The sequence below is a fragment of the Pungitius pungitius genome, chromosome 19 (genome assembly GCF_949316345.1).
Source record: "Pungitius pungitius chromosome 19, fPunPun2.1, whole genome shotgun sequence".
Classification (NCBI taxonomy): Eukaryota; Metazoa; Chordata; class Actinopteri; order Perciformes; family Gasterosteidae; genus Pungitius; species Pungitius pungitius.
Window position 1 is genome coordinate 526,843 of NC_084918.1, and position 17,638 is coordinate 544,480.

A 17,638-nucleotide genomic window follows, 5' to 3' on the forward strand; every position below is an offset into this window, starting at 1 on the left:
CACATACCACCCCCCCCCCCCCCCCCCCCCCCAGAGCACATGTCTGAGCTGCTGCTTCTCACTTTCTCCTCTCTGTTGTTGAGGAGGAGCTCAGACGAAGTTCTGCTCAGTGTGCGGAACAAGTGAGAGAAGCAGCATGTCCCCCCCCCCCCCCCCCCATTCACCCCCCCCCTCACCCACAAACACACACACACTGCCGACAGGTGTTGGCTTCAAGTGAGGCCTGCCTGTCCAGACAAGGAGGAGGAGGAGGAGGAGTGTGTAAAGCTTCATCAACAACAACCGTCAACTCCTTTCTAGAGGCCTCTCCTCCTCCTCTTACTCCTCCTCTCCTCCTAGTTCACCTCCTCTTACTCCTCCTCTTACATCTCCTCCTCGTTCACCTCCTCTTACTCCTCCTCCTCTCCGCATGGTGAATGGATGAATCCCCCCTTTTGTTGCTGACGGTCAGTAACCGGGCAACGTCTCCATGGTTACCGTCCGATAAATAACATCACATCTCTCTGCTTCCTTCTGAGGGAAGAAACTCTGAGAAAGTTCACTTTTCAAATATATACAAAAGGAAACCATTTTAGGTTTTATCTTTAGAATGAATAATTTAGCAATTTCACAGGTAAAAAGTATACAAAATGTTTTTATCTTTAGTTTCATAAATTTATAAAAATAACAAAATTAAATTATTTCCCAGATTCGCAGTAAAGGTTGAAAAATCGTATCGTAGCGTTTAATACAAACGTGAAGCGGAAACATCAGTGTGTGTCTGTGTGTGTCTGTGTGTGTGTGTCTGTGTGTGTGTGTGGGGGGGGGGGGGGAATGGCTCATTGTATCTCAATAGATTCATTTAAATTGAAAAGTGGCCGGTTGAGGTGAAAAGCAATGATTGGATTAGTGATGTAATGCCTTTATCTTCTTTGCTGTGTGTGTGTGTGTGTGTGTGTGTGTGTGTGTGTGTGTGTGTGTGTGTGCATAATGAAATGGAGGCTCCTTCAGTCTGTTCATATGTCAACAGTACACACAGGTAGTACAACAAGTACTTTGATCTTTTAGTGAAGTAAAAAACACATAACAGTAATTCTCTGTAAAAATACGTTGCAGTAAATGTTCCACCAAAGTAAAAGCACGCACACGTTTATCGGCTAGCTGTTTCCACCCACTTGCAGTCTTTATGCTAAGCTAAGCGTAAGTGATTTAAGCACAAGCTGACGTCCCGGTGCCCCCCCAGTCCTCCCAGTGACGTGAAGTACTTCAAAATAAGATTATTAAGGTTTCATGGTGCAAAACCTTTACTTTCAATTCGATTTTTAAGATGGAATTGCTTCAGTTTTTTAAGCATTTTGGTGGAATAACTTTGAACTTTTTTGTAACTGAGTGAATCAAAGGTCACTTCACCGTTTCATGTGAAGAGCTCATGTTTAAAAGCAGACCACAGTGAAGCTCCGTCCTCCATCAGCAGCAACGGGCTCAACCAGCCAGAGAGACTCTTCCTGTTCTGCTGCCTGCAGGGGAGGAGGGGTGAGATGGAGATGAAGGGAGGAGGGGTGAGATGGAGATGAAGGGAGGAGGAGGAGGATGGGAGGAGGAGGGGTCTGTATCTGGAGATGGAGGGACGGCAGGAATGTGGGAGAAGAACACGCAGCGAGACGTTAAAGCGTTTGTAAGGAGCGTGATGCTTCTGCCGAGGACGAGATGTTTCTTTGGCTTTGTGATGCTCTAAAGGAAACATTCACTTCCTCCTCTGCTTTCTGCTTTAGTTTGAAGGCTTCATGGTTCAAATAGTTGAAACTAATACATTGACTTGAGATGTAACTGTATCAAGTAAAACTTTATCTTCTAACATTCCTGTCACGTGGACTTTAGTCTCCCCATAAAACACTAAACAAAGGAGCACTTCACCCATTAACGACCAGTTGTGGTTTTATTTAGTTCATCATCAGCAAACAGGAAGTAGATCTTTTTAAAGACTCTCGTGTCTTCAGTTGGACTGACTGAGGTCGTGACGTCATTATTTAGGACAACTTTCCCAACACCTCTCTGAAGCGGTTTGCCACCCCCCCCCAACACCTCACGAGCCGACCCCCCCCACAATCTCGCGATACTTCGCCCGCTCCCCCCGAAGCGGCCGCTCCGCCAAACCTCGCGATACGCGCGTGAAGCCGCGACGGTGTGGCGGATCGTTCCTTATCGCACCGTCGCGTGTTTGTGTCCGAACCGGAACCGGGACCCGGGACCCAGGACCCGGGACCGGAGCAGCGAGACCGGCCGCGCGCTTTGGTCCAAAGTTCACGCGACTTTGTGTCGATATTCGAGGTGATGACGCGCGAAGTTCCGCTCGACTTCTTCTAAACGCACGCGGCGCGATAAACGAGTTAAAAGTGACGCGGAAGTGATGCTCGTCGTCCACACGGGTCTTCGTTCGGGGGGGGGGGCACCGGGGGCCACAGGGAGGCATCCGGGGCGGCACAGAGATGCTTGGTGGCCACGTCCCCTTGGAGACCGGAGAGACACACGTGATGAGCTTTACTGATCAGGTTTAGAGAGGGAGGGAGAGGGGGAGAGGAGGGAGACAGACGAGGACACTTCAGGGAGTCCGACCAGGAATTTAAATAAAAAACAAGTCGGAACGGCTTCCTCTCGACGCTCCTGTTCCTCCGCAAGACTTCTGATATTTTTCATTTTGTTCTCCTCCGGGAGAGGAAGAGGGGAGGAGGAGGAGGGGAGGAGAGGAGAGGAGGGGAGGAGGAGGAGAAGCCGGAGTAAAGTTTGTCCAAGTTTGCACATCCCTTCGGAAACGCCATTTTGATTCCTCTGCGGGAGCAAGTTTGCAGCCTCTCTCTGTCTCCTGCTTTTTTTTTTCCTTCATCATCCCTCCCACCCCCACCCGCCTTATCATCCACCATCCCCGCGGCTCATCATCATCATCATCGCCCCCCACCTTCTTCTTCACCACCACCATCATCATCATCATCCTCCTCCTCCTCCTCGCCACGATGTCTCGGCGCAAGCAGCCCAACCCGAACAAAGTGCCGCGTGAGTGCTCCTCTTCTCCTCTTCTCCTCTTCTCTCGTTGTTTTCAGGCCTCCTGCTCCGCACTGTCTCGCGGTCGGGGGCTTCGAGGGGGGAGTTGGACTTAAAGTTATTCGCTGAGGGAGGGGGGCTCTTTTCTCTCCTCTCCGTGTCGCTTCCTAGTTTCTGATGCGCATCCAAGCGGTGGAATTCAGCGCAGCTTCTTCCTCCTTCTGACACTTTTATTTGTTGTTTTGTTGGTTATGGGGCAACTTTATGTCGCCCGCGTGCACGTTTTCGGGGGTTGTTATGAGGTTTCCCCTTCGCCCCCCTCGCGGGGTGGGGGGAGGGGGAGGGGGAGGGGGGGGGGTAAAGTCTGCTCGCCGCCCGGAGTCGAGCATCATATCTCGGGTGCACTTTGGCCAGAGCCTCGCTGCTAGTGGCCATGTGTAAAGCTACCAGACACCCGCGACAAGCCGGCGGCAGGCAGCCAGGGTACTTCCGGTGACGGGTTTCGAAGTAAAACCACCTGTTGCTGATGGACAGCGATATCTTAATGAGGCATGGTGCAGATTTCGATTTAAAGTTGAATTAGATCGTACTGACCTCCAGAAGGTGTGAAAACCGACGCACCGTAATGCAGAACGTTTGGTGTTTGGTTTCCTGTATCACATGGTCAAATGTATCACAAATCTGTTTTGCAGTACAAAGTTACCAAGCTATTTCATTAAATATGACCAATAAGGTATAACGACCAAATGTCTCAGTAATTAGGGAAATGATGACAACTTGCTCATCATTGCTGCATTTCAACCCACACTGTAAAATAATTTGTTCATTTCTTAGACCTTTGCTAGAATAATGGTATAGTGATGAATTACAATAATACTAACAGTCTGCGTACCTTGGAATATAGTCATTCACATCACTTAAGTGATTTTGTAAATGTAAGTCTGTAAAAACCCAGATAATGAAGGTAAACAAGCATAACGTTTTAAATTCAACGACGCGCTTAGAATGTTTTACTTTGAAAGGGTGTGTCGTGCGTCGTCCGGTCTCGGTTGAGCTAACCTCCGCTAGCTTGACGCCGCTAGCGTGACCTTGCCCGGACACATTTAGCTCCAAACAGCCGTTAATTCAGCCACAAAGTGACGCAACGTTCCCCCGAGCGCGCCCACCGTCGCCCGGTTGCCCGATTTATGCCAAGTTTAATTGTTTTATTCGTGTTTCGGTGACTTTTTATCTCCTCCCACCTCTCAACCGTCTCCGGTTACGCGCAGCATCGACGTGACGCCTGTTGCATCCTCCCTCCCTTCCTCCCTTCCTCCCCCCCTTTAGTCTCCCCTCTCTGTCTGTCGACACCATCCACCCGCTTTAACTTCCATTTGAAACACGGGCCGGCTGTTTATTCGCGGCTTTTCGCCTCTCCCCTTGTTGGAGGTGGTTTTCCTCGCGGTGTGACGCGGGTTTTCGTGCCCGTGCTGGGTGATGCCCGCAGTGTTACTGTGTTATCAGTCCTCCGGGTCAATGATTGACGGTTCGAAGAAGGCTCCTCGGCTCCGTCTCAGAGTCGAACCGGTTAGATAATGATAACGGTTGCTAGGCGACCTCGTGTCTCCTCGCGGATGAACTTTAACCCCGGAAATGCACCTCGCTGTTCACCATGTTCTGCCTGCCATTACCGACTTTCAGTGGAGGAATGTGGCGGAATACTGAAGTTTAAACTCGAGGTTTGGAGTAATTCTGTTTTCAACATGGTCACTTCCTGATACGCCCCCTTTTGACCCGTCCGAAGGGGGCGTATCCCCTGTGACCTCATTTGACCAAAAGATGACAAATCGAATAGTAGTATGTTTGTTTCAGTTTATGTGTATTTTTGCAACCCTTTCCATAATAGTTGTGTACTTTAGTAGTACTTTTGCACTTCATTCATGTAAAGTTCTTGATATGACAGTAGAGGACTTCCATTGACCTGATGGTACTTCACAGTAGTACTATGACGATAGTATACTAGTAGTAACTCACCAGCCTTGTCTGCTCTGTTGCTCTTCAGATTTTCCTCCTCCTCCTCTTCCTCCTGCTAATCACCCCTTCTTCTACTCTTCGTCCTCCTGGATGAGTAGTAACAGTCTGTTAGATCTGTCTCTCTGGGGGGGGGTAGAAGAGTATAACTTTGTCATGGCAACAGGAAAGGATGCTGTGTGTGTGTGTGTGTGTGGGGGGGGGGGGGGGGTGTAGAGGCTCTTTCCCATTACCCCCCCCCCCCCCCCCCCTGTCTGAGACACTGGTTCATTCACAGAAACAGAAAGTGTTCATTTGTTTCCTGTCAAAGCTCCGTTTCTTCTTCTGTGGTGAACGTTTTCAAATGCTGACAGTCGATGATGTTTGACACACAAACACATGCCAATAACATCTGTAACGTATATAACTTATATTTAGTCCTTTTTAAATCGTGTGTGTGTGTGTGTGTGTGTGTGTGTGTGTGTGTGTGTGTGTGTGTGTGTGTGTGTGTGTGTGTGTGTGTGTGTGTGTGTGTGTGTGTGTGTGTGTGTGTGTGTGTGTGTGTGTGTGTGTGTGTGTGGTCCACAGAGACTGAAGTGAAGCAGCTAATTAAAAGCTTTGGTCGTCCCTCTGAGGCCGTTGTTGTCTCCACATTAACCTCCATTAATCACACACACACACACACACACACGACAAGTGTTTAACTTCACACAGAGGAGGAAGCTGAGGTTCAGAGTGAATTAAAGTGAGTTTATTAAAAACTATTAACGCACTTCATGAGCATTAAAGTATAACTTAAGTTTTAACTTGACTATAAACTTATTTTATTGGCATTACAGCATCATTAACATGTTTAAACTCTCAAAACAGCTGTTTTGATTTGAGTTTTAAGACTTCAGTTTAGTAAACATCAAATTATGAATTGTGAAGCTTTAAAATATAACTTTTTGGCATAAAAAGTTATTTCAGGCAAGTGGATTTAAACTAATGTTGCTTTAATACGGCACTTAATGATGAAACCATGTGATGAGTCATACAACTTGGGATGAATGTAGACGGGTAAACGGGTCTGATCTGGGGTGGGGGGGGGTCAAACAGTTGCACCGTGGGCTCGACTAAATGCCCCCCCCCCCCCCCCCACACCTCTGGTCTGAATGCGTCGTGCTTCTTTAGGTGTGTTGTGTTCAAATCTGTTAGAAACGCTTTGCGTTGTTGAACGGTTGCGCTGTGAAAGTCCCCCCTGCCCCCCCCTAGTCCCCCCTGGTTCCTCTTGGCCCCCCCTGGTCCCTCCTAGTCCCCCCTGGTGGTCAGTGAGTCAGCGTACTGATGAGCCCGGAGGTGTTCAGGTGAGTCAGATCAGGTGAGCAGACGTGTTGGGCTCCGTCTGAGGAGAGGCAGCAGGGTGTTGCGTTCAGGGACATGCGCTGCTGTAAAAAGAGTGTGTGTGTGTGTGTGTGTGTGTGTGTGTGTGTCGTCCCTCCTCTCCAGTTACAGCTCAGGGTTCAGGTCTGTGAGCCATCAATCACTTTATTGGTGATGGGGCTTATTGATCAGACACTTAAATTCTCTTCACTCACTTCAAAGTGTTTCCACACTGTCCAGTAAAACCAGTAAAACCACTAAACAGAAGTTTAATTGATTCTGTGGGTTGAACCAATTGTGAAATAAATTGGACCCTGAGCGCCCCCCCCCCTCCTCATAGAGTGCACTGTCCCTTTAAGACACCACCAGGTGATGAGCACTTGGGATCACAGATTAGCTAAAGGTCGAAGCATCTTCCTCCTCCTCCTCCTCCTCATTTCACCTCCCGAGCCCCTCCCCCTCCATCCGTTGGGACATTCTTTCACAGCCGAGCCGCTCGGACTTTGGACCGACTGTAAATAGGGCTTTATTTGCTGCAGGCTGTAAACAGGGTGAAGGTAGCCGTGTGTGTGTGTGTGTGTGTGTGTGTGTGTGTGTGTGTGTGTGTGTGTGTGTGAGAGAGACTGTGTCAGCCATCACACACTCCCATGCAGTGGTAGTTAGCTCCACAAGCTGCTTATCAGCAAGACAGTCTCACCACACCCACACACGCACTCACACACACACGCACTAACACACACGCACTAACACACACACACACAGACTCACACTCTCTGTTGCTGTTGGAATCCCACACAACAGGTCTGGTCCACAGAGGACATTTCTGCTTCCTCCAACACACCTTGAAAAAGTATCAAGGCGGTGCACCCAGCCGCCCCCCCCCCCCCCCCCCCCCCCGCACCCAGCTGACCAGACTGTTTAGTCAGCAAGAAAGGCGAGTGGGGGAGGAAGAGGAGGGGGAGGCAACAGAGAGCCTCCATCATGCTGTAAGAGGGAGGGGCCAACCACTCTGCTGCTGGGCGGGGGGGGGGGGGGAGTAGATTTAGTTTAACGGCTATCACAACTCGTGTGTGTGTGTGTGTGTGTGTGTGTGGTATTGGACATGACATAATATACATCTTTATTTGTTGTCTTGTTTTTGTTTACTTGTGTAACATTGTTTAACAAAAAGCCCATATTAAAGATGGTGATGTCAGAGAGGAGGAGCCGCCTGATTGGCTGGTTTTTAATACCTGTCAGCATCCTGATGCTGCAGCAGTTAGCTCTGATGCTAACATGCTAATCTGCAGAAACATGAAGGAAAAGGTTATTACACACTGTGTGTGTGTGTGTGTGTGTGTGTCAGATTAACAGGGATTACTCCGTCTGTTCGCTCCATCAGGCCACTTAATCAGCCAACAGTACACACACACACACACTCACACACAGATTAACACACACTCAGCCCCTCCCTCTTCTGAAAAGGTACCATTGTTTGTTCTGTAAGCACGGGACACACCTTGTTGCCACGGCAACCGAAGCTCCAACATGCCCCCAGACTTTCCTTTCTCACACAGTGAGGGATGCTCCGGTCAACATGGATGACGCCGTGTGTGTGTGATGTGGGGGGGTGTGTGGGGGGGTTCTTGACCCTTCCTTGCCTTGTCCCCTTGTTTCTTTTTCCTCATTTCACTGTCTCCTCTTTTTGTCTCATCTGTTACCTTGTCTCCTCTTTTCATTCTGTCCTTGCCTCCTCAACTGTCACTCGATTATCCACCATCTCTCATTTTCTTTGTCTTTTATTTTGAAGTATCACTGTGGTTGTGTTGATGATGACAAAGTTGTGGTTGTGCGTCGGATGTGTTGTAGCAGTTTAACGTTAAATACTCTTCATGGAGACATTTTTCGTATGATATTTGATTTTTGTTGAGTCATCGGATTCATCGAATGACTTTTATTAGGACGCAGGAAGTGTGTTGGTTCTTTCACAGTAAAAGACTCGTTTAACGTGTGGAGGACACCGAGACTCTAAACTGGCAGCAGGTTTATAAAGGTGTGTGTTGTGGGTGTGGTCTCAGGTGTGTGTGTGTATTGGGGGGGTTCAGTTAGTAGGTGTGCCCACCAGACTCCATTCAGGTTTTAGTCCAAAATACAATAAACCTCCCCATCAGGAGCGCACACACACACACACACACACACACACACTGAGACGCCCTGGAGGCAGACACACAAAGAGGCTCTGAGTCTTTTCACTCAACTGAAACCTGGTCCTCCTCAGCACCACACCCTGCACACACACACAGTTTTTGTCTTTCATGGCGTCAACGGTCTGTTTCACATCAGTCTGCATCTTCATTTTCAGCAGATCTCCTTAATCTCCTCCTCCTATCTTCCATTTCCTCCTCTTCCTCTGTTTCAGTTCCTCTTCTCTTCCTTCTTTAAGCTGCACAGAGACGTTAATCAGGGCATTGTGGGTAACGTAGTTTACAGCACATTTTCTTCTTTAGATGTATTTTTATGGTTTTATTACAACCAATCTGAGAGGTGTTCTGAAGAATGCTGAGCCCCCCACGAGGCCCCGCCCCCACTGCTTCCTGCTTCCTCTCCAGACAGGAAGTGAAGGATACGGCGGTGTTGTTTCAGCGCGTGTGTGTGTGTGTGTGTGTGAGAGAGACATTAAGAGCTTCATCTGAAGCACTTTGCTCTCGGTGTTAAACACCAACAGAAAGTTTTGTCGGCACAAAACGCCATTTTGTTGTGACAAAATCACAGAGGAGACGAGGGAGAGAGGAAAGGAGACGAGAGAGGGAGGAAGGGGTTAGAGATGGCGAGGAAGACTGGGGAAGGTTAGGAGGAAACAAATGGAGAGAGGGACAGAAGGAGGGAGGAAAGGACGTGTAGAGGAAGGGTAGTAAAAAAATAAGGCAACAGAGTGCTGAAGGAGATAGGGAGGAAGGAAAGGAGTCAATTGAAGGAGAGGGCAAAGGGAGAGCAGGAGAGAAAAGGAAAGGTAAAGGGCATATGGAGGAAGGAAACAAGGAAAGGAACGAGGGGAGGAAGCTGTCATGAAGTTTTGATGTTGAGTGTCAAGTTTTCTGAACTGGTTCAAACTGGAAAAAGTTTGTCTCCTCTGCAACAGCTGTTAAGATTGCACACACACACACACACACACACACACAGCTGTGAGGTGGGAGGGTCACAGGCAGCGAGGCCTCTGATTGGTCCAAAGTGTGGCCTTATACCTCAGAGAAAAGAAAAGTTTGTGGCAGAAAGAAATGAGCAGCTGGAAAGAAAAGGAGGGAGAGAAGGAGGTGAAATAAGGAGAGAAGGAAAGAAATTAAGTAAGGAAGGATACAAATGAAGGCGATAAAAGAGGTTGCAAGGAGAAAAGAGGTGGAATGGAGGAGGAGAAGAGATAAGGGGACAGGTGGAAAGCCAGCAGGAGGAGAAGAGGACAGAGGTGGTAAGGAAGGAGGAGAGGAGGACATTAAAGGAGGAGGGAGGAGGAAAGGAAGGAGGGGAGAGCGAAGAAGCATCTTCACTGAAGTGTGTGTTCATGTTGGATACAAAGACTCCTTTATGAGGAGAAGAGGAGTTTCTCTCTGAGGTCATTTATTCATTTCTATTCTTCCTCCTCCATCTCCTTTCTCTTCCTCCTCCCCCCATTTCCCTCCTCCTCTTTCTGCCTTTAAGATAAAAGACGTATACAGTGTGCTAGCATGCTAACACCCTGCGGCCCAGAGGGGGCGGGGCCTGCGTCTGTGGGCGGAGCCTCTGTCTGTAACACCATCGTGTTCAAACCACACAACTTTATTGTAACACATTACGTTTAAGAGTGTTTGTCCTCCTGTAGTGTTGTACTTTACTGTAGTACATCTCAGAGGTACATGTACTCACTCAGTGCGTAGTAGTACTTTCTTACAATAGTGTTGAAGTCATTTTGATAGACTGAAGGACAATAAGCTGCCTGTTGAAGCAGAACAGCTGTGTGTGTGTGTGTGTTTTATCTTATCCTTACACACACTCCCAATTGTGTTGTAGATATACAGGCGGTGTGTGTGTGTGTGTGTGTGTGTGTGGTATGATAGCTGAGGATGAATGTGCAGCTCGTTGAGAGGGAGGATAGATGAGGGAGGAGGAGGAGGATGGATGAAGATGTGTGTGTGGTCAGTGACAGCAGTGAGCAGATGTTAAAACGCACACAGCAGCACCACAAATGTTTGGCAGGAGCTGGTGTGTGTTCAGGTTAAAGCATCTGGTGAATAATGAAGCTTCAGAGACACACACACACACACACACACGTAGCGCGGCTAGCTTAGCATCTGTTGCCGTGGTCTGAATGAGGTCTCACAGAGGACGGAGGACGTTAGCTGTCTGCAGCACCTGTTGAACAAGTGTGTGTGTGTGACAGCTGCTCAGTACGTTGACATGAACACCCCCCCCCCCCTCCTGACTTATTGCCCCCCCCACCCCCCTCTTTGCCATAAAACCCCACCGTGGCTGTAATTACAGAAGAGAGCAGGAGGAGAAAAGATGGAGAAAGTCCTGCAGGAACAAAAAGACTCAAAGAAACAGACGCACACTCACAGACACACAAACACTCACACACGGTCAGCTGACACGAGGAGTTTTTTTGCAGCCTTTTCATTTTCTGGGGTTTCTCACGTAAGTTTGAGGAAGTGTTGTTTTAAAGAAGAAGCCTAACATCAGAAGTCATGTGACTGGTAGCACGTATACTGATGTAGACCACTGAACCTCACGCTTCTCTGACTCACGGTCACATGACTCAGAGGAGTCAGGACGTCATAGCCTCACCGAGGAGCTCACAACATGATGTGTTTACAGAATCTGTGTATTTGGTGGAGGTGTGTTCAGGGTCTGTCGGAAATACAACAGCAGCGTCTCTCTGTGATAAACGGTGTAACGGTTTCAACCTTCCTCTCCCAACCTGCCCTCTGGTTTAAACTGTAACAAAGCTCCTCTAATCATCCCTAAGTCCCCGCGAGGCGCTCGAACGCATCGCCTGTGGCTGGGTCCCGCCCCAGTGCATCATGGGCCTTCAGCACAGAGCTGTCACTCAGCACATGATGGGACTTGAACTGAGAGTGAACCAGTGACTCACCTGTTGATGAGGATGCTCAGCCTCGTACTCCACCAACCGCCTCAGTAGCCAATCAGCTGCCAGGTTGGAAGGAGGGTGGTGGGCAGCTGGCCAATCAGGGCAGAGTTTAGTGAGCGCGTGCAGACGAGTCAACAGAAGAAGAAGCTGGTCTGGTTCAACCGGATCTTCTTCTTCTCTCACTGCCCTTCAGCCTGTCTCTGTCCCTCTGTCCCTCTGTCTCTCTGTCTCTGTCTCTGTGTCTGTCCCTCTGTCTCTCTGTCTCTGTCTCTGTGTCTGTCCCTCTGTCTCTCTGTCTCTGTCTCAATGTCTTTGTCTCTCTGTGTCTGTCCCTCTGTCTCTCTGTCTCTGTGTCTGTCCCTCTGTCTCTGTCTCTCTGTCTCTGTCTCAATGTCTTTGTCTCTCTGTGTCTGTCCCTCTGTCTCTCTGTCTCTGTCTCTGTGTCTGTCCCTCTGTCTCTCTGTCTCTGTCTCTGTGTCTGTCCCTCTGTCTCTCTGTCTCTGTCTCAATGTCTTTGTCTCTCTGTGTCTGTCCCTCTGTCTCTCTGTCTCTGTGTCTGTCCCTCTGTCTCTGTCTCTCTGTCTCTGTCTCAATGTCTTTGTCTCTCTGTGTCTGTCTCTGTCTCTGTCTCTCTGTCTCTCTGTCTCTGTCTCTCTGTGTCTGTCTCTCTGTCTCTGTCTTTGTCTCTCTGTGTCTGTCTCTCTGTCTTTGTCTCTCTGTGTCTCCCTCCATGTGGCGTCAGTGTGTATTGTGACACTCTCTGATGTTACTTCCTGTTTCCTATAAAAAGTGTGTATGGATACTTTATTGTCATTTGTGCATCTCATGCTTTTCAAGCACAGAGAAGTTAAACTATTGATCTGACCATCTGTAAACGAACCAATAAAACTTTCCTCCTTCTTCGTCACATCCTCCTCCTCCTCCTCCTCCTCCAGGTTCTCTGCACTTGTTCATGCCTGTCACCCAAGAGCAGGGCGGCATTCTTCAACACACACACACACACACACATTCCTGCTCCGCGGGTTATTTTTACCTCCACAGTGTCTCTCAGGCGCTCTCATCTTTGCTCTCAGGTTGTTGTTTTAGTTACTCTGTAGCGGACTCTAAGCGGCCGGTTAATGTTCCACAAACGGAAAAACCCCGAAGCTTCTGTTGGCTCATTGGAAGTTATGCAAATATCCTGTTTTAATATTTTCATCACCCAGTTTTCATCGACAGGAGAATGAGAAACATTTCTCCCTCCAGCACTGATTTTCAAAATAAAAGTGGGGAGCTCAGAATGAAATGTTTATAGAATCTGAGAAAGTAAGCAGATTATTTGGGGAGAGATTTTTAATGAGATCCATAGAATGTTTTTCATGATGTAAGCTTTGTTTTGGCTTCTTCTTTCCTGCGTGATGTGTTCAAGCACCGTCGGAAAGACGGCTCCTTGCTGTGCATTTATTGCTTTTCCACCCGGGGGGGGGTTCTGGGTTCCATAAAATCCAACGTACAAGGAAAGAGGTTTGACTCTATTTAGTCATTTAGTTTTGATGCTAAAAGCTGCGCCAGGCTTCCAACCATGATCCGCGCCCGTTAGCTGCCAGTTAGCACGGCTAGCTCATTAACTTGTTGGCTTAGCTGCAGCTTTGTATGGTGGAGGGCAGAGCGAGGTGATAACCCCCCCCCCAGGGTTCACCTCCTTGTGTATCAGCTTACAGCAGGGGGTCAAACCTCCGGGGAAGGAGGTGGAAGACACTTTATTAAAGATGTAAACTGCTGATTTCCTCTTTTCTCCATCACCTCTCTTCATCCTAATTAGTCTTACCAGCCCCCTAAGCTCTTAATCTCTCCTCCTCCCTCCATCATCCATCCATAAATACTTCCTCTCCTCCTCTGCAGCCTGTTGCATCCTCTCATCCATCACTTTGTCCAACAGCAGCAGATTATCGTTGATGCTCCTGCTCCTCCTCCTCCTGGGTGGTGTTCATCCCGTCTGCATCAGGAGCTCATTAGCTTCCGCTAAGCTTCTGTTTACAGGAAGGAGATTCTTCTTCTTCAGTTATTTATCAGCGCGTTTCTCATACATTATATCATACTGTAGATTATATATTTCTAATCACACAAATACAGGAACAATGTGTGCAAGTGTTGCAGTAGTGAATAATACGTAGTACTTGTCTTGCAGTACTGAAGCCGGAGGTACTTTATATCTTCAGGTTGGACATAAGTTACTTAAATCACGTAATATCATTACACTGAAATCTCTGAAGAGGTTTATCGTCTGTATATCGTATTTTTCTGTTTGTCCCTGACAGTAAAAACTACAATAGTACTCTCATATTTCTTTCCTGTACGTTAATATCTGTGTAATATTTTGTGTTGTTGTACAGAAGCTGGAGGTACTTTATACTAAATGTTTCTTTTCTCAACTTGTATTGTCTTTTATTGTGAAAATCCAACAAACGATCTGCTACAGTCAAATCTGAACTTGTGTGTATTACTGTGTAGTCCACGTTGCAGTATAATGTGTATTCACTGTGTGTGTGTGTGTGTGTGTTACTGACTGTCTCTCTGTGCTCTCCCCCCATGCAGTGTGAGCAGTGGTCGCAGTCACACACACAACAAACCCCGCCCCCTTCCTCCCGCACCGCGCCCCCCCCGCCCCCCCACCAGAGCGACGCGAGTGTTGCTTTGCGAGACGGGTAAATATAAGCTCCTCCCTCCTCCCACCCACTCACCCCGCCGTGCTGGCCAACACATCAAACGCACCCCGCCGTGGCTTTTTCCATGTCCACCTGTCCCCCCTGTCCTCTTCCTCCTCACTCTTCCTCACTCGTTCAGCAGCATGCGCCCCCCCCCCCCCGACCACCATCACTGACCTCTGACCTCGCAATGTAACCAGTACATTTACTCCAGTACTTCATACTTCATTTTATACTCTTTCTACTACATCACGTTTATCTGTGTGTACAAAAACATGAAAGAAGTACAGCTGAAACATGAAATGTTGTTGATGAATACAACAGTTTTCTATTCTCTACTTTAATTGTAAAAGAACATCTTCACAGTGTGGCATTAGTACTGTTACTTTGGCATAAGAGTACTTTGATGGTATTAGTACTGTTAGTACTTCTTCCATCCTCTCACCTGTAACACCACCTGCTGCTTCCTGGCTGCCTGGCTGTCATGTGATGCCTCTGATCAGCTGATCTCATGTTTCCTGGTGCTGTGCATGTGAACATTTGAACTGTTTGCATCCTCAGGATGTTTATTCAACATTAAATTGTGTCTCTGGGGAACATTATTATTTCACTTCATTTCGATAGTTTGGTTTGCCGCCCCTCGTTTTTACAGTTCCCCCAAAATATGCTTCATACAGATCAGATGTTAAAGATTAAAAATGAGACAATAAAATATTTCCTGCATGATGTTCAGCAAACGGTTTGGGTATTTGTTTACATATTTATCTACTATATTAATTCAGCTTTGAGGTTGAGTTTTATTCAGTTTCTAGCTTTAATAATAACGTGAAAAAGTTGAGCATCATGTGAAACTGAAGAGAAAGAAGATGTGTTCTGAGTGGAGGAATCTGCGTCCTGATTGGCTGAGAGCCGGCTGACATTTTCAACTCTCAGACTGCTCTGTGATTGGCTGACAGCCCCCCTCCCCCCTCCCCCTCCCCCCTCCTCCCAGCTCTGGTATGCTGCAGAGCTGACACACCGTCGATGCTATCTCAACCCTTTATCACATCGGGTCTAAACTCCAACGTGTGTGTGTGTGTGTGTGTGTGTGTGTGTGTGTGTGTGTGTGTGTGTGTGTGTGTGTGTGTGATCTGTAACGAGCTGAGGGATAAAAAACACACAGAAAAATTACATCTTTAGGGAGTTAATCTTTTTTTAAATCTTAATGGACTTTAATATTTGCGGGAAAGAAACCAGGCCACATTTACATTATTTTTATATTTGGAACATATATATTTCTAAACATAAAATGTAAGGAATATTTAATAATTCCCCAGAATAATGTCTATATTTTAAAATCCTCTAAATGTCTGATTTATCCAACCCCAAACTACTGATTCCATGTGATGTGAGATAAAGGTCAGTGACGTATTTATTCAGATGTGTTGGTAAAATACAACATGAACGCTTTGGGTTTGTAGCTTTCATTCATTCATCTCAGCAGATTCACTCGCTGCTGAAGACCAAGAAGCCTTTTAGTTTCACAAGAGAGTGATAACAAGTTGGGACAAAGTACCGCTGGGGGGGGGGATGGCAGCCGAGTGTTAGGTAGTGGGGGAGGATGAGGGGAAGAGAAGACCCATCAGTCTGTCTCTCACTGTCTGTCTCTCTCACTGTCTCATTGTCTCACTGTGTCTGTCTCTGTCTCACTGTCTCTCTCACTGTGTCTGTCTCTGTCTCACTGTCTCTCTGTCTCACTGTCTCTCTGTCTCTCTCACTGTCTCATTGTCTCACTGTGTCTGTCTCTGTCTCATTGTCTCACTGTCTTTTTGTCTCTCTCACTGTGTCTCTCTGTCTCACTGTCTCTCTCACTGTGTCTGTCTCTTTTCCTCTGTGACTCTGTCTCTTTCCCTTCCTGTCTTTTTGTCTCTTTTGTTACTTCCTGTTGTGGCCGATGCCCAGAAAACACAAACAGATGACAGTTTATTCACAAACATATTTTGAATCTAATTGGGCCTGTGAAGTATTTGCTAATTAGCTTCTGATGCTATGTCAGTGGTTCAAAGGTCGCAAAAGCTAAGCGGATGCTAGCAACAATCCTTTGTAGTAGAGTTTCACCTCTTAGAGATGGTGATGTGGTTCAAAATGGAGGCGGAGAAGCTGCTGGTGTGGAGTGGAATCTGGTTTTTCCTGTGTCGGGGCGTTGCAGAGCACGAGCCTGAGAGAGAGGAAGAAGAGAGCGACAGTTAGGAGTAGGTAATAAATAGCCAACATGTGGTCACTGGATCCTGTATCTGCCCCCCCCCTCTGCCCATCTCCTCCGTACATCCCTCAGTCCCTCGCCTCGTGGATGCTAAACGCAGCCTGTTAGCTGATATCCTGCCTCGCTATCAGAGGGGGACATAAACAAAACGCACACGGTTACAAGATTAAAAACAGGAGGCGTTAAAAGCCGAATTCTGTGAAAGTGTCCAGTGGGGATGTTTGTTTTTCACACCATGTGTCAGATTTGTCAGTTTGCTCTCGTGGGGGCCGTAAATGATTCCAACAGGCTACTCTGGTACGCTAACGCTACTTAGCTCACAGCAACAGGGTTACCGTGTTCAGAAGAATAAGATGCTAATATCATTTAAAAGGGAAATCAACATTTAACCTGTGGTTCAGCCATCACAACACTTGCATTAAGGGGCTAACCTGGCTAGCGTGGTTAAGCTAACAAAAGAAGGCTGACTCACTGCCACTCGTACAAAATACATATTTACACAAATCTGACACATTTAATTAGCAATTTGGCACGAAATGGTATTTATCATTTGAATCTTAGAGTCTATGCTAACAGCAACAATACTAGCGCTAAAAAATGACAGGCTAGCTAGCGGAGCATTAGCCTGTCGTTCTTAGCCTAAAGGTAGCTAACATCACAACCAATGCTTCTTCATTTGGGTATATTAACATTGGCTCATTAAAAAAGGTTGTAAAAATATGTATTTAAATGTTTACTTTTATAAAAGGGTAACCGTAACAAGAACAAAATAATAACAAACAATACTTTCATTTATACTATTGAGCAGATAAAATATAAAATGATGCGACCAAATGATGCTTTTTAACTCGTAGCAACAGACGTGAAGCTGTGACACTGCAACCAGGGTTTTATGTGGCAGCTGCCCCGTCAGATGAGAGCAGGATTTATGGGGGTCAGGTGACGAAGAACTCTTCCTGCATCCTCCTCCTCCTCCTCCTGTAATGACTGACTGTCACTGGGTTACATCTTCACACAGGTGCCACACACACAGTAGGAGGTTGTGAAATCACTGACCTCAGCGTGACTTAGCGAGAAACGAAATGGGAAACTAAGCGGCCTCAGCTGGCTCCTCGTTTCATGCCATGGACTTTATTTTTATAAACGGATCCGGCTGACCCGTCCGATGGTCGGATGATGCAAACGCACAAAGACGCCTCAGTCTGTGACTAACAGCATTTTAGTTATATACGTTTTAAAAATGTCATA

The 17,638-nt window shown here is 47.2% G+C and overlaps 1 protein-coding gene across 4 annotated transcripts in view; it reads left to right on the forward strand.

Moving 5' to 3' along the window:
* The first annotated feature begins 2,124 nt into the window (after positions 1 to 2,124).
* rreb1a (ras responsive element binding protein 1a) overlaps positions 2,125 to 17,638 on the forward strand; it is a 31,571-nt gene continuing 16,057 nt past the window's right edge. For 2 of the 4 annotated variants that reach the window (XM_037456089.2, XM_037456090.2), the window contains exon 1: positions 2,125 to 3,027. In XM_037456089.2, coding sequence (XP_037311986.2) covers positions 2,988 to 3,027 — 40 coding nt within the window. In that variant the 5' untranslated portion in view covers positions 2,125 to 2,987. Of the gene's footprint in view, positions 3,028 to 8,243; positions 9,809 to 14,038; positions 14,149 to 17,638 lie in introns of those variants that run through there. The other 2 variants (XM_037456091.2, XM_062559099.1) reach the window with 2 other exon arrangements.